A 13,806-nucleotide genomic window follows, 5' to 3' on the forward strand; every position below is an offset into this window, starting at 1 on the left:
TGTAACGTTTTTTTTGTGCGTCGTGTCTGCCATTTTCGACCGTGCATGCGCGGGCGAAACTCCGCCTCCTCCTCCCTGAACATTACAATGGGGCAGCGGATGCGTTGAAAAACTGCATCCGCTGCCCTCGTTGTGAAAAGCTTTCACAGCGTGCGACGGTACGTCGGCACGACGCAGTGCGATGTCCGTCGGCCGACGCTAGTGTGAAAGTAGCCTAAGTCATATGACAAGGCTTGTTATAGGTTTGATAGTGACTTTTAGGATCGCTAGTTCCAATAGGTGGCTCAAGAGTCCACTTTCTCTCCGAAGAGGCAATTTGCATATTCAACCTACTGACAATAAGAATTGACCAAATTTTGTGGGAGCCTGAATAAAACATGATATTTTTACCTTCTTTTTGAGACCTAAAAAAAAAAGATCAAATTATGCATGGCTGTCCATGCCACTATGATATACATAGGATCTAATGCACGGTTATATTTGGAGTCTCAGCATATCTCAATAACTGGGGCTCTGTTGCATAATGTCAGAAACCAAGGGCTGGCAGTGTATTTCTATGAAATCTCCTCCTAAAATTGTTGATGTGCTCCCATAGATGTAAATGAAGAGAGGTGCGCATGTATGACCACTTCTCTTTTCCTTACCGTGTTCACTAGTATTCCAAATCCCATATTTTCTGTGTTTGCAAGATTTTGCTGCTTTTTGGCAATACAATGTGAATGTACTGTATTCTATTTTCAAAAGACTATGACCCAGATTTATCATTTATGTACCAAACAGGACTGTTATGCACCTAATCTTTAGCGTAATAGAGTTCATTTCTGAAATGTCTGACGGTTTGCTAATTTATTTGCAGTTTACCACTCGTTTTTTTTTTTTGTTTTTTTTTTACTTTCACCATCATTAATGTAAAAGTAATGTATGTTCCGTGTTTGTAGTAGTAATATACTTAACGGATGCTGTCTTCTACTGTTTACAGGGCCACTTTAGTTGTCGTCTTGTGACCTTCCAGCTCACCATAGTGGAATAAGGCTCTCATAGACTTGAAAGTAACGGTTGGCAGTGTGTCACAGGGTTGCCACAACAGAGAGAAGCCAGAAGACTGCTCCTGCACTGACTAGAAGCATTTCCCCTTTTCACATGTAAAGAGCCATGGAATAAATGGCGCTATATAAATGCATAATAATATTAAGCAGTGCAGGTTTCCTTTAGCAGTGCAGGGGGTAATCTCAGTTGAGAGCTCCTGGAAGCTTACCTGCTTTAAGCCTCTCAACTGTTCACTGATGGCCACTTCCCTCCTATTTAAACTGGACTCTGGCAATCAGGAAATTCCAAAGTTAGCTTCATTGCTGCATGGTTCAGGAGTTGGTGGGTAGTTTGAGAAGGTGTTTTGGTTTTGTGCAAATCCTCTCTTCCTTCCTACTTTGGTTTTTATCATCCATCGCTCCCTGGTGTCTCCCTCTGTGGTTTGTGTGTGCATTTTTTTTTGTGTATGATTGATATTTTCCTTTTATCCCTGTTCATACTACCTTGTTAGTCTGGTTTGTTTATAGCCATACACTACTACTCCCCTATTTATTTGGGGTGTTGGACAGACTAAGGGCGGATGCAGGAGCTCAGAAAGGTACATGGCCCTGGCATCTTCACCATTAGAAGTAATCCAGGGAACATGGATAGCTAGGGCACCCCTAGCGTTAGTATCAGGGAAGGATCCCGGGATACCTGACATCAGAGTTGTGACACAGTGATTTATGGCTAGTAAGTGCTGCAGTCACGAGTGACCATAGTAACACTAGAAACAGAAGACTGTGACCGATAAGTATTTTACTACTCATATGTAATATACATTATTGATAACTATCCACTGGTAAAGCAGAAAAAATACAAACACACCAGAATGAGACTTTACAGTAACCGTTTTTAATTTTTATTTCATAAATCAATACATGAGAAAATTGGAAGCTTTGTAATCTGCTTGCTTCTCCTTGGCTTCAGTGATAAGTGGGGTCTCAAATGTCGTAAAACAATGATACATTTTGCACATGCATTTACAGCAAGGAAATTTCAAAAATTGCAGAACAAATTGGCGTGAATGTAGTGATAAATATCCTCCTGTTTCTTTCACTCCGTATGTGTTAGGTATTATCTTGCGATAACTCTATTGGGCCTTGAGTCACACTGGCCATTAAATACAATGTAATCCTTAAATCCTTGAATCTCCAGTCTACTAAATCCATAACTGGCCGAAAATTAACGGCACTTGTAAATGGTTGTGATTGTTCCAGCAGTGTCTAGGTATGTCAAGTATAACTGTTAGCAGAACTTGCTTGTCTTTCCTTTCCGAGCTTATTAAACAGAGCAGCAGGTGCATCAAAGGAGATAAGTTGCACATACCTAATGACCGGCCAACAAGATATACATATTGAAAACCTGAGTGTAAGCCGCTCGTTTTGACCCCTTACACACTCTTAATATTAGCTAGAGACTTAAGTGTTTGTAAAATATTTTTCCTTACATCTGGTTTAAATGTGCGTAAAAAATTGTTTAGATTTCAGGAGATAGGTGTAATGATTTATAAATTGTTGTTATATTTTGTATAAAACACACTGTCCCACAGTGGCTTAAATTGCAACCTTATGTTCCCACAGAATAAAAGCAAATATTATACTTTCTAGCCCTATTGATTCATCTTGTGTAACATTTGTAGCATTTCCAGTTAGAGACCGAAGGGAAATCCAAGCACAAACTTGTGAATCATTGTTAAAGGTCATATTTATTTTTAATATTTAATATTTTACAGTTACATTTATAAAAACTTTGACCTAAATGTAACATAATTTATAGTTACTATAACTACACCCATCTGACTGTGTATATTAGTACTTGCGGGTGGCTGCACGCTAGTCTGTGGTCCTACAAACATGTTGTTTGATAGTTTTTAAAGAATCAAAATGTATACTTTCTCCCATTTAATTTTTGGCTTTGCATCTGGTCAGACTGAGTATGGACAGCTTTATACTTTTCTAAAATGAAGTACTAGGAATATGGCCTGCATACCAAGGCTTTTCTCAATATCGGCAGAGCCCAGCAGAGTGTTCCTCTGTATAAAGAAGTCACGGGGGATAACTGTCTGGCCAACAGCTATCTGATGTATATTGGGGCCTTTATATAGAGCCACTTTAATCCATTAATCCACAAATATCAACCTCTCTTACTCAAGTGGACAAATCCTTGACAATTTCTAGGAGTGTACTATTCTCTTGGATGCCATATGTTCTCCACAAATTCAGTTTACAGATGTATGCCCATGATTTGCCTTACCACTGACGGGGAAGAGTCAGTCTGCGTGAACCAGGTATCTCTCCCGTGTCCTCAGCTTTATCCCTCTACAAATTTTACAGGATAAGAGTCCCTTCCCTTCCAACAAGCCAATTCTCGTAACCTCATTTCATAGGGTCTTCAACCCATCTTGGCTCTTTAGGGCCAACACAATTTACTTCACTGCGGCACTTCCCATTTAGTCCTAATGTTACTGACTACAACCACATTTAGGTGAACACACATTAAAACCATCCCCGCTGTTCTCCTCGCAAACAATAAATTGTCTGCCTTGCCTAGTCCAGTGGATACTACTTCCCCTAACTAGCCCCCCTCGATGTTAAAGGGAACCTGTCACCAGGTTTGGCCGATATGAGATGAGGCCACCGCCTTTCAGGGCTTATATACCGCATTCTACAGTGCGGTATATAAGCTCCCAACCTGTAAGAGAAGAAAAATAACTTTTATTATACTCCCCTGCAGGACGGTCCAGTCTGAGGGGTGTTGCTCTTCTTGGTTCGGCACTTCCCATCTTCTTGTGATGCCATCTTCCTGCTTGCTTCTCTTACAGGTCAGGTTAGGGGCTTACATACATCACTGTAGAATGCTGTATATCAGCCGTGAAAGGTGAGGGGCCTTTCTTCATATAGGCTAAAACTGGTGACAGTACACTTTAATAGCCACAAATTTACAGAGCTGACAAATATGTTGAACTTTTAAAGGTACGTGACAATGGTATTTCATCTTTCTAATATTTTTAAGACTTCTTACTGCCCCACCTCTAAACACTTCCAATAGAAAGCTAAAAGGAAATTACTTAAGGTTAGTTTCTAAAAAAAAAATGTGTTTTCTGGAGAAAACCCGTGCTATCTGACCTGATGTATCCTGAGCAAGTATTAATGTCCAAATAAAAGAAAAGAATGATAAGTATCAGAGAGCTTGCTACATCATCTACTATGCCAATAATTGTTCTCTGCCACAAGTCCTTCTTGGCACCAATTCCTAGAATTCTCTTCTTAAAGGGGCTAACCACTATTATACATTCCCTCGTTGAATGCCCCACAGTGTGCGTAATAAAATAATTAAAAAAATAAAGCGTTCTTAATTTTGGGCTGGTTCTGCTCCGAGCAATGTGTTACCTGGCAATCCTGTCACGTTGTTCATGTCACGTAAGCCTATCAATGGCAGCTGATGGGCTTCTGCCTTCTCGGTTCCTTCAGTGTAACATAAACAATTTCATAAGATCGCCAGGGGACTAAGCGCTTATAGTGGAGAAGAGCGGCACTGATCGTTGAGGGTTTTTTTTTTTTTTCTGTTTTTGTATTTTAATTCACCAAATCCAATAAGACCAGCCCTTAAAGATGACACTTCAGGTCTTTCCCCTTCTCTATATATATCAAGAATGATGGTAATTATCGTCAGATATCCAAGGCTTATGTGCTCAACATCCAACCTACTTTTCTGATGCACCATGCTGCACTACTTCTAATCACAGTAATAATGCACCGTGAATGTCAACTACACTGCCAGTTACTGTCATTTGCAGTCAATGATCGTCAATATCTGTCTATTGGCTAATTTACTAAAATTTTTGCAGAAGTGAAAAGGTTCCTCGTGGCTTCTCTTTTTGCTCTTTTTAAACACTAAGTTAGGTAATATGTGATTATTATTATTATAGTGCTATTTATTCCATGGCGCAATACATGTGAGGAGGGTATGCATAATAAAAAACAAGTACAGTAATCTTAAACTATACAAGTCACAACTGGTACAGGAGGAGAAAAGGAGAAAGGACCCTGCCCACGAGGGCTTACAATATATGATGTGATATACATATACGGATCTATTGTTATTTTCTCAACCTTATGGCCTGAAAGCGATGTGAGCAGAGCCTAAGCCACATGCAGGATAATGCGTACAAAACATGATCCCATTAAATACAAGATGGTCTAAATTACTGCTTGTAAATATTTGCTGCAGATGTTGGAACCTTTGTCTTCAGCTGTGTTCCAACTTGGTCTTCAGCCATTTTATCTTCCCTTTTTATGTTTGTATTGTTTCTCTTATTTTGCACATTTTAATGTCTTTGGAAAGCTCAATTTTCCATTGTCTGTAGTTTTTTTTGTTTTTTTTTATTCTTTTTTTCAAGGTCGTTTTATTATTTGCCTTACATTTGCAGTAGACAATGTTCAGTAGTGAAACATTTAATATATCATGCCACGTTTTTATTCTGTCCTACCATCAATTTGAGAGTTGAGTTGAGATTTAAAGTATATTTGAAGAGGAAAGCTTGTGAATGAGCTTTCTTCACTTTGTTTCGCAGAACAGATTTTAAGGAACCTTTTAATGTACTTTGTTCTGCTTGAGTGACTTCTTAGCATCAGATCTCTTAATAAACCCTCTGGTCACATTAAGCTTTGTTGTCTGCTAAGGCAACTAATGGGTGCGAAGCCAAATCGAATTATGCTTTTGGATGTAAAACACGGCTAAACATTTAAAAGAAACAACCGAGAACCTTGCAGCTGTTTCGGGCTGAAAGAGAACAAAACATTGAACTTGAATATGACGTATAAGTAAACATTAAAAGCACAAATCACTTAAGTATGTGCCAAAGTTATCCTGGAGAAAGCAGTGCAAATTGCAGTATGAATGATTTCATGTCTTTTTTTCACTTTCTGCAATGTGGACAGAAAGAGGGCTGCCAAAGAGATTAAATCGCTGTTATTCCATATATCTAATTACATTGCTTACCCTAGATAGATTGCTAGTAAAGGATTGGAATACAGAATATGTAAAGTGTATGTGACATAGACTTGGAAAGCCTTCAGCACTTAATCCTGAAAAGACCTTTCTATGACTTTCTCGTGAGATCTTTGATAGAGCCAGCAAACTAGGATGACTTCTGTTTGTCATTCTGTGTGCCCATGCTCTTAATGCTTTTTTGTCCTTTTTTTTTCTTCTTTCTACAGATCCAACAGAAGGATTGTGGGGGTTTCCGATGAGTCAGTATTTGAAAGAAAGGTGCTGGCACATTGGACGAAATGCCAGGATGTCCGCTTGTTTGGTGGGTTCCATTTGTTGAGATGTTAGTACTTTCTCTTTGAGAATGCTAAATTTGAAGAAACTTGTTACCAGAACAAATTTAAAGGAATGAAACCAATGTTTTCCAGCTGAAATCTTACCTCTATGCAAACAGACATGGTTACTTAGGTATGGGTTGATTATAACTTGAAAATCTGACTCTCTTTATTTCATATTCCTAACAAAAAAGATCCAACTAAAAATACATATAACATTGTAATCGCAACACTAGGAAGAAAAAGTTGGAGATTTCTGAAAATCACAGGATCGATAGACATGTTAATAATATGCAAATGCTAAAAAAATTCAAAAGATTTTAATTCATACAGTTCTAAGTATGTGAATCATGCACAGAATTATATGCTTTGTACGTAGAGTTGAGCTAATTTGTTCTGCTTCCCTCTTATTCGGCAGAGGGAAACCAGATACATGGAGCGTGCCGGCTGATCAGCTGATTGACACCGCCAGCTGCATGTTTGTCACTGTCACAGCACATGCCTGTAGAGCCTGTTTGTTGGGCTCTCCGTGCATGTTGTGTGACTATGACACACCCTTGACACATGCAGCTGCGGTGCCGATCAGCTGGTCAGCCGACACGATCCAGGAAGTCGGGTTCCCTCTGCAGCTTATTCGGTAAGCGCTATAGCTTGCCGAATAAGAGGGAACGCGAACAAATTCCCTCAACTCATATTGTTTGCATTTACATGTCCGGGCATGTTATTAGTAAGGGTATTAATTGTTGTCTGACGAATGTACTGCCACAGTGAATGCATTTGTGCACTGAAATCATCAGGAAGGCTAGTGGTCCAGCTTCAATACATTATGTCCCACCACACAAGATTCCCAAGAGTAGGAACGCTGACGTTCATTCATAGAAAGCGTCTTCATGGTGTTGACCGTGATTTTCAGACAAATCTCTGTATATCATTGCATCCAAGACAATAGCACGACTCATCACTGCACCCCGATCTTGTGAGAGTAGTGGTGTGTGGTCAATGGAACTACTGTAGTTGTCATGTAAATGCCTTCTGATGGTTTGCTTATACTTTGCTTAATGACTTAAGCTTGGTATGTGACATCTAATTTTACTTGCCATAAAGAATGGGTCAGTTGTGGAACCAGTAGTACAACCATTTCTACAAAGTTTCACACCATCCATTTATCAACACCACAATGCTAGGCCCTATGCTGCTTGTGTTACTGTGAGCAGCTTGCATGGCTTAAGGGTGGTAACAAGTCCTCCACGTCTCTGGACTTGTCTCCCAGCTTGTACATTTGGGACGCCATTTGTCATTAATTGCAAATAGAGTTGCTAGTAGCAAGCCTTGATGATCTATGTGCCCAGTTTCATTCAGCATGGCAGAACATTCCTCAGACAACCATTAATAACCTTGTTGATAGAATGGCAAGGCAGAGTACATACAGCTCTGGCAAAAATTAGGAGACCACTTCCAAATGTTCAGTTTGTCTGATTTTTCTCTTTATAGTATACTAGCTATGAACCCATTCTACGCCCGGGTGGTGAGCATTTTAATTGGTATATGGTCTCCCATCCTGGTATGTGCTGCCACCCTCCTATCCTGATACGCATGGCACTCATCATTCCTATCCTGGTATGCATGGTCCCCTCACCCCTCAATCCTGATATGCATGGTACTCCCTCATCCCTATCCTGGTATGCATGGTCCCCTCACCCCATATCCTAATATGCATGGTCCCCTCACCCCTCAATCCTGGTATGCATGGTACTCCCTCATCCCTATCCTGGTATGCATGGTCCCCTCACCCCCTATCCTGGTATGCATGGTCCCCTCACCCCCAATCCTGGTATGCATGGCCCCCTCATCCCCTATACTGGTATGTAAGGGTCCCCTCACCTCCTATCCTGGTATGCATGGTACCCCTCATCCCCCAATCCTGGTATGCATGGTACCCCTCATCCCCCAATCCTGGTATGCATGGTCCCCTCACCCCCCAATCCTGAAATGCATGGTACTCCCTCATCCCTATCCTGGTATGCATGGTCCCCTCACCCCCTATCCTGGTATGCATGGTCCCTTCACCCCCAATCCTGGTATGCATGGCCCCTTCACCCCCTATCCTGGTATGTATGGTCCCCTCACCCCCTATCCTGGTATGCATAGTCCTCTCATCCCCCAATCCTGGTATGCATGGTACCCCTCATCCCCCAATCCTGGTATGCATGGTCCTCACCCCCCAATCCTGGTATGCATGGTACTCCCTCACCCCCTATCCTGGTTTGCATGGTCCCCTCACCCCCTATCCTGGTATGCATGGTACCCTTCATCCCCCAATCCTGGTATGCATGGTACCCCTCATCTCCCAATCCTGGTATGCATGGTCTTCTCACCCCCCCAATCCTGGTATGCATGGCACCCCATTCTTCATCTTGGTATGCATGGTCCCCTCACCCCCCAATCCTGGTATGCATGGTCCCCTCAACCCCTATCCTGGTATGCATGGTCCCCTCACCCCCTATCCTGGTATGCATGGTCCCCTCAACCCCCATCCTTGTATCAATGGCCCCTCACCCCCTATCCTAGTATGCATGGTCCTCTCATCCCCCAATCCTGGTATGCATGGTACCCCTCATCCCCCAATCCTGGTATGCATGGTCCTCTCACCCCCCACATGGTATACATGGTACTCCCTCATCCCTATCCTGGTATGCATGGTCCCCTCACCCCCTATCCGGGTATGCGTGGTCCTTTCACCCCCCAATCCTGGTATGCATGGTACTCCCTCATCCCTATCCTGGTATGCATGGTCCCCTCATCCCCCAATCCTGGTATGCATGGTACCTCTCATCCCCTAATCCTGGTATGCATGGTACCCCTCATCCCTCAATCCTGGTATGCATGGTATTCCCTCATCCCTATCCTGGTATACATGGTACCCCTCACCCCCCTATCCTGGTATGCATGGTACCCCTCATCCCCTAATCCTGGTATGCATGGTAGCCCTCATCCCCCAATCCTGGTAAGCATGGTCCTCTTACCTCCCCTATCCTGGTATGCATGGTCCTCTCACCTCCCCATATCCTGGTATGCATGGTCCCCTCACTCGTATTAAAACTACACATACAAAAAAAAAAAAAAATTATACTCACCCTTCTTTTTTGTGCTCCAGCGCTGTCACCACGCTCTGCTGGAGGCCGGGGGGAGGAGTCTGGCGCCGGAGTACGCACATGCCCATAGCGTTGTCCGGCGCCATATTGCTGAAGACACTGCAAGTGTGTCTTCAGTAAAATGGCACCGGATCGCGCTATGCGCATGCGCGATTCCGGCTGCACTCTCGCCCCGGTCTCCGGCTGAAGAGAAGCGCCGCGGCAACGCTCCTCCCGGTCAGATAAGTATGGCGTCGTAGATGGCGGTATGCAGAGTGAACAGTACCGCCATCTCCGGCGCCATACACACTCCTCACCGCTGGCTGCTTCATTCTGTCTGGAGCCAGTCTATAAAGGCTTCGGACAGAGTGACGCTTACAGCATTATATTATAGATTTTTGAGTAAAATGTAATTTGTTCTTTTAGTCTACAAACTTCTACACAACATGTTTCTGAATTTCCAAGCAATAAATTTAGTTTTTTTATCTGAAAAAAAGAGAAATGGTCAAAATTAAAAAACAAACCAGTGTTTTCAGACCTCAAATAATGCAAAGAAAACAAGTTCATAATCATATATAAACAACAATACTAATGTTTTAACTCGGGGAGAGTTCAGAAATGAATATTTTGTGAAATAACCATGATTTTTAAAAACAGCTTTCATGCGTCTTGGCATGCTTGCCACCAGTCTTTCACACTGCTTCTGGTGCAAAAATTTAAGCGGTTCTTCTTTGTTTGATGGCTTGTGACTGTCCATCATCGTCTTGATTACATTCCAGAGGTTTTCAATGGCGTTCAGTTCATGGGGCTGCCCATGACAGGGTTTTGGTGTGGTGGTCTCTTAATTTTTGCCAGAGCTGTACATGTATTTCGGCACATGATGCCACACTGAATAGAACTGTATTTTGACAGTTTTTTTTACATTTGCATATCATTAACATGTCTAGTGATCTTGTGGTTTCCATAATTCCACAACTTTTCCTTCTTGGTGTTACAATGAAAATGTTACAAGTGTGTTTTCCTATAAACAAATGGAAGCTAGCGTTTTTACAGGACATAAAAAAGTGAATGCTTTGTAAATCCAATTTTTTGTGTTAATATGCTTACATGAAACTGTCCCCAAGTACAATCACCAATCTGTCATTTAGACTTCTGTTTACACCCAGCAAGTTGAGCTATAATCTTCCTTGTTTGGATGGGACTTCTTTGACCTCAAATTTGGAAAAGAACAAAAATAATTTTCTTTTAAGAGGTTTTTTTTTTTACTGTTCTGTTGTAATTTTTAGCAAATTTTCTCATTTTCCAGCCACCAGTGTTCCCTTCAGTTTGGGTTTTCTTAAGGTTTTCGGTCAGTCTCAAGGAGCATTGCGATTCGATTGCACTGGTGTCTCCGCACACTTCCTTCCTTCCCCTGCAGGGACGCTGGCTCACCGCCCCTGCCCACGTCCTGCACTTCCTCCTGATGCTGACCGGGGCGCGCAGATCCCCTGGCGCTGTTTTTGGAGCCTGCATGCTCCATTATTCTTAAAAGGACAATGCGCACCATCCTAAAGTGTGCTTATTGTTTAAGGCACCTGATGTAAGGTTCCTTATTGCAAGTTTGCTAGTTTTCAGGTTCCCTTGTATCTTCCAGTACCTGTATGTCTCTGCATGTACCTGTCTTCCCGTACCTACTGTGTGTGTTCTTGTATTCCGGCCTTGCCCACTAGCACCAGCCTGCGTTTGCCAGTGCCTGTCTGTATACCAGCCTTACCTGGTGTCCATCTGGAGCAAAGTCTAACTCTACCATCAGAGGCTCTAGTGGAGACTCAGGTGTTCACCTATTTATGCTCCTCCAGGCTCTGCTCTGACCACGGGACACTGGTTCCACCATTCCCTTACAGTTTACTCAGGCCATAGAACCAACTGGCTCTCCATGATTGCCAGTCTGTGATGTATATCAGGAGGTCTCCCGCCAGAGGGACCAGCAGGACAAAATCATGTGCTATCTACGGACTGTAACCACTCGCTTGAATACCTTGACATTTGCATCCGCTTCCATTCCTGTTGAAGCTGCAGCGACCCAAGTCGTAAATTTCCAGACTACCAGCTATGTTCCTGGTTCTGGACCCTGTCTGTGTGCTTCACCATATTGTTACAGTGATGTGCCGAGGATTCATAAATCAATGCACATTGCACTTTGAGCTCTTAGCACACCAGTTCTTTTCAGATCAAACTAAGTGTCAATATTACCGGTGAAACTCTGTTGTGGCTTAATCCCTTATGGGAGTGAGGAGATCCTCTGATCCTCAACCTCCAGTACTTAGGAGCCTTTCCACAAGATTTTTGATGAACCTGGCCTGCATTTCCTTCACAGCATCCTCCCTCCTCAGATTGCGGCATGGAAACCTCACAGTGGGCAAGTACGATGTCTGCTTCCGTACCCTGCTAAATTCGCCTGGAACAACAAGATGCTGGTGGCCGCCTTCTAGAAGGGTCTTGCTGGTAGAATTAAAGACAAGCTAGCTGGTCATGATATTCTTAACTCGGATAACCTGGTGTCCCTGTCTACCGAGATCAACATCAGATTTCAGGAGCGCTTCAAGGAGGTTACCCGCAAGAGAAGATCTATGTGCTTGGCTCTTACCTTGCAAAGGCTGGCCATGCCGCGGATCTCAGCTTCGACACCATCCTCTGAAGCTTTGCAGGTTGACCAAGTGAAACTGGCAAAGCATTGTCAGGAGGTATGGCGTTCCGAGGGTGGGAGTTGCTTCTACTGTGGTAATCTCTGACATCAGATTCACTTTTGTCCAGAGAAGCTGTGAAACTCCAGAGCTTAGGGTCAATAGAAGAGGCTACCCTTGTGAAAATTACTCCTCCCCTCTGCTGACTCTGTCAGTGTCCGTGTCTTGTAGCAACACCCGTTTCATTAAATCTGCCTATCTGGACTCTGGTTCCACAGCACATTTCATACAACAGGCCCTGGTAGATTGGTATCAGATCCCCATTCAACACCCCCAGAGTCCCTTGGTGGTAACATCCGTGGATGGGAGACCTCTATCTGAAGCTATTGTCCCGTACCATTTTCTCCCTGGCAGCACATCGCGATGGACTTCATTACAGATCTACCAGTATCGGTTGGATATAACGTCTCCTGGGTAGTTGTGGATCACTTTTCTAAGGTGGCACATTTTACTCCATGGTCTGGTCTCCTATCTGCTCTTGTGCTTGCCAAGAAGTTCATTCAGCATATTTTCAGCCTTCATGGATTACCTCTTCAAATAGTTTCAGATAGAAGCGTTCAGTTTACTTCTTGCTTTTGGAGGGCAATCTGCAAGCTACTAAATGTTACTTTGGACTTCTCTTCAGCCTACCATCCACAATCCTATGTCTGGTCAATCAGATCCTGACCAACTTCCTGTTGCACTTCATTAATGCTTATCACAGTGTTTGGGTCGAACTCTTGCCTTGGGACGAATTCTCATATAATGACCATGTGAGGAAATCCTCAGCTAAATATCCTCCTTTTTTTTGTTGTGTACGGTCAACACCCCAATATTACGTTCCACATGTCTACTACCTCCAGCATTCCTGCAGCTGAAGTTCTCCTCAAGAGCTTCTCTAGACTCTGGGAGGACCCCAAGACCACCTTTAATGAAATCTTCTGAACGGATAGAGACAGGTGAACAAGAGAAGTCTGGACCCCCCCCCGGTTTTGTCCTGGGGATAAGGCTTGGCTTTCTTCGAAGTATCCAATCAAAAAAATCATCATGGCAGGTACCATGAGGATTAAGAGGTGAGGTGAAGGAATAAGTTTAAAAATACAATTTTTATTGATTATCAATTTAAAACAATGATTAAATGACATTAAAAAGACAGGGCAAATTGGTCTCCAACATGAAAGGGTAAGAGATAAACTAGCAACAAATCAATATATTTTTCAGATCTCAATAAAGTGCATAGAGCATGAGTGACAAGAAAAAGAGAAATACATCCAGGGTCCACAGTACCTATAAAGCCCTTCCAATATGGCTTATACTCAGATAGCAATTGCTATATTATGCTAAATTAGCCAAACAAAGTGCTGCAGGCACTACAGAGATATTGCACAGCAGAAAATTCTAATTGTGGATAACCTAAAAAATTGTACCCAGGATTACTTGTAGCTGTCAGCTAGGACATAGGACAATTGTAGTGGGACTTATGTACAAGGTTTTGAATGCTGGTGACCTTCTCCCTGCCCTCCCTCAATTAGGATTTTCTGCTGTGCTCTGGACCTCTTTTTTCCTTTTGCAAAGGAA

At 42.7% G+C, this 13,806-nt stretch overlaps 1 protein-coding gene across 4 annotated transcripts in view; it reads left to right on the forward strand.

The window, feature by feature from the left end:
* METTL25 (methyltransferase like 25) overlaps positions 1-13,806 on the forward strand; it is a 302,845-nt gene that overhangs the window by 174,985 nt on the left and 114,054 nt on the right. For all 4 annotated transcript variants that reach the window (XM_073556984.1, XM_073556985.1, XM_073556987.1 and 1 more), the window contains exon 7: positions 6,288-6,382. In XM_073556984.1, coding sequence (XP_073413085.1) covers positions 6,288-6,382 — 95 coding nt within the window. The remainder of the gene's footprint in view (positions 1-6,287; positions 6,383-13,806) is intronic.

The sequence above is a fragment of the Dendrobates tinctorius genome, unplaced genomic scaffold, assembly GCF_039654945.1.
Source record: "Dendrobates tinctorius isolate UK_male_01 unplaced genomic scaffold, ASM3965494v1 ptg000241l, whole genome shotgun sequence".
NCBI classification, from domain to species: domain Eukaryota; kingdom Metazoa; phylum Chordata; class Amphibia; order Anura; family Dendrobatidae; genus Dendrobates; species Dendrobates tinctorius.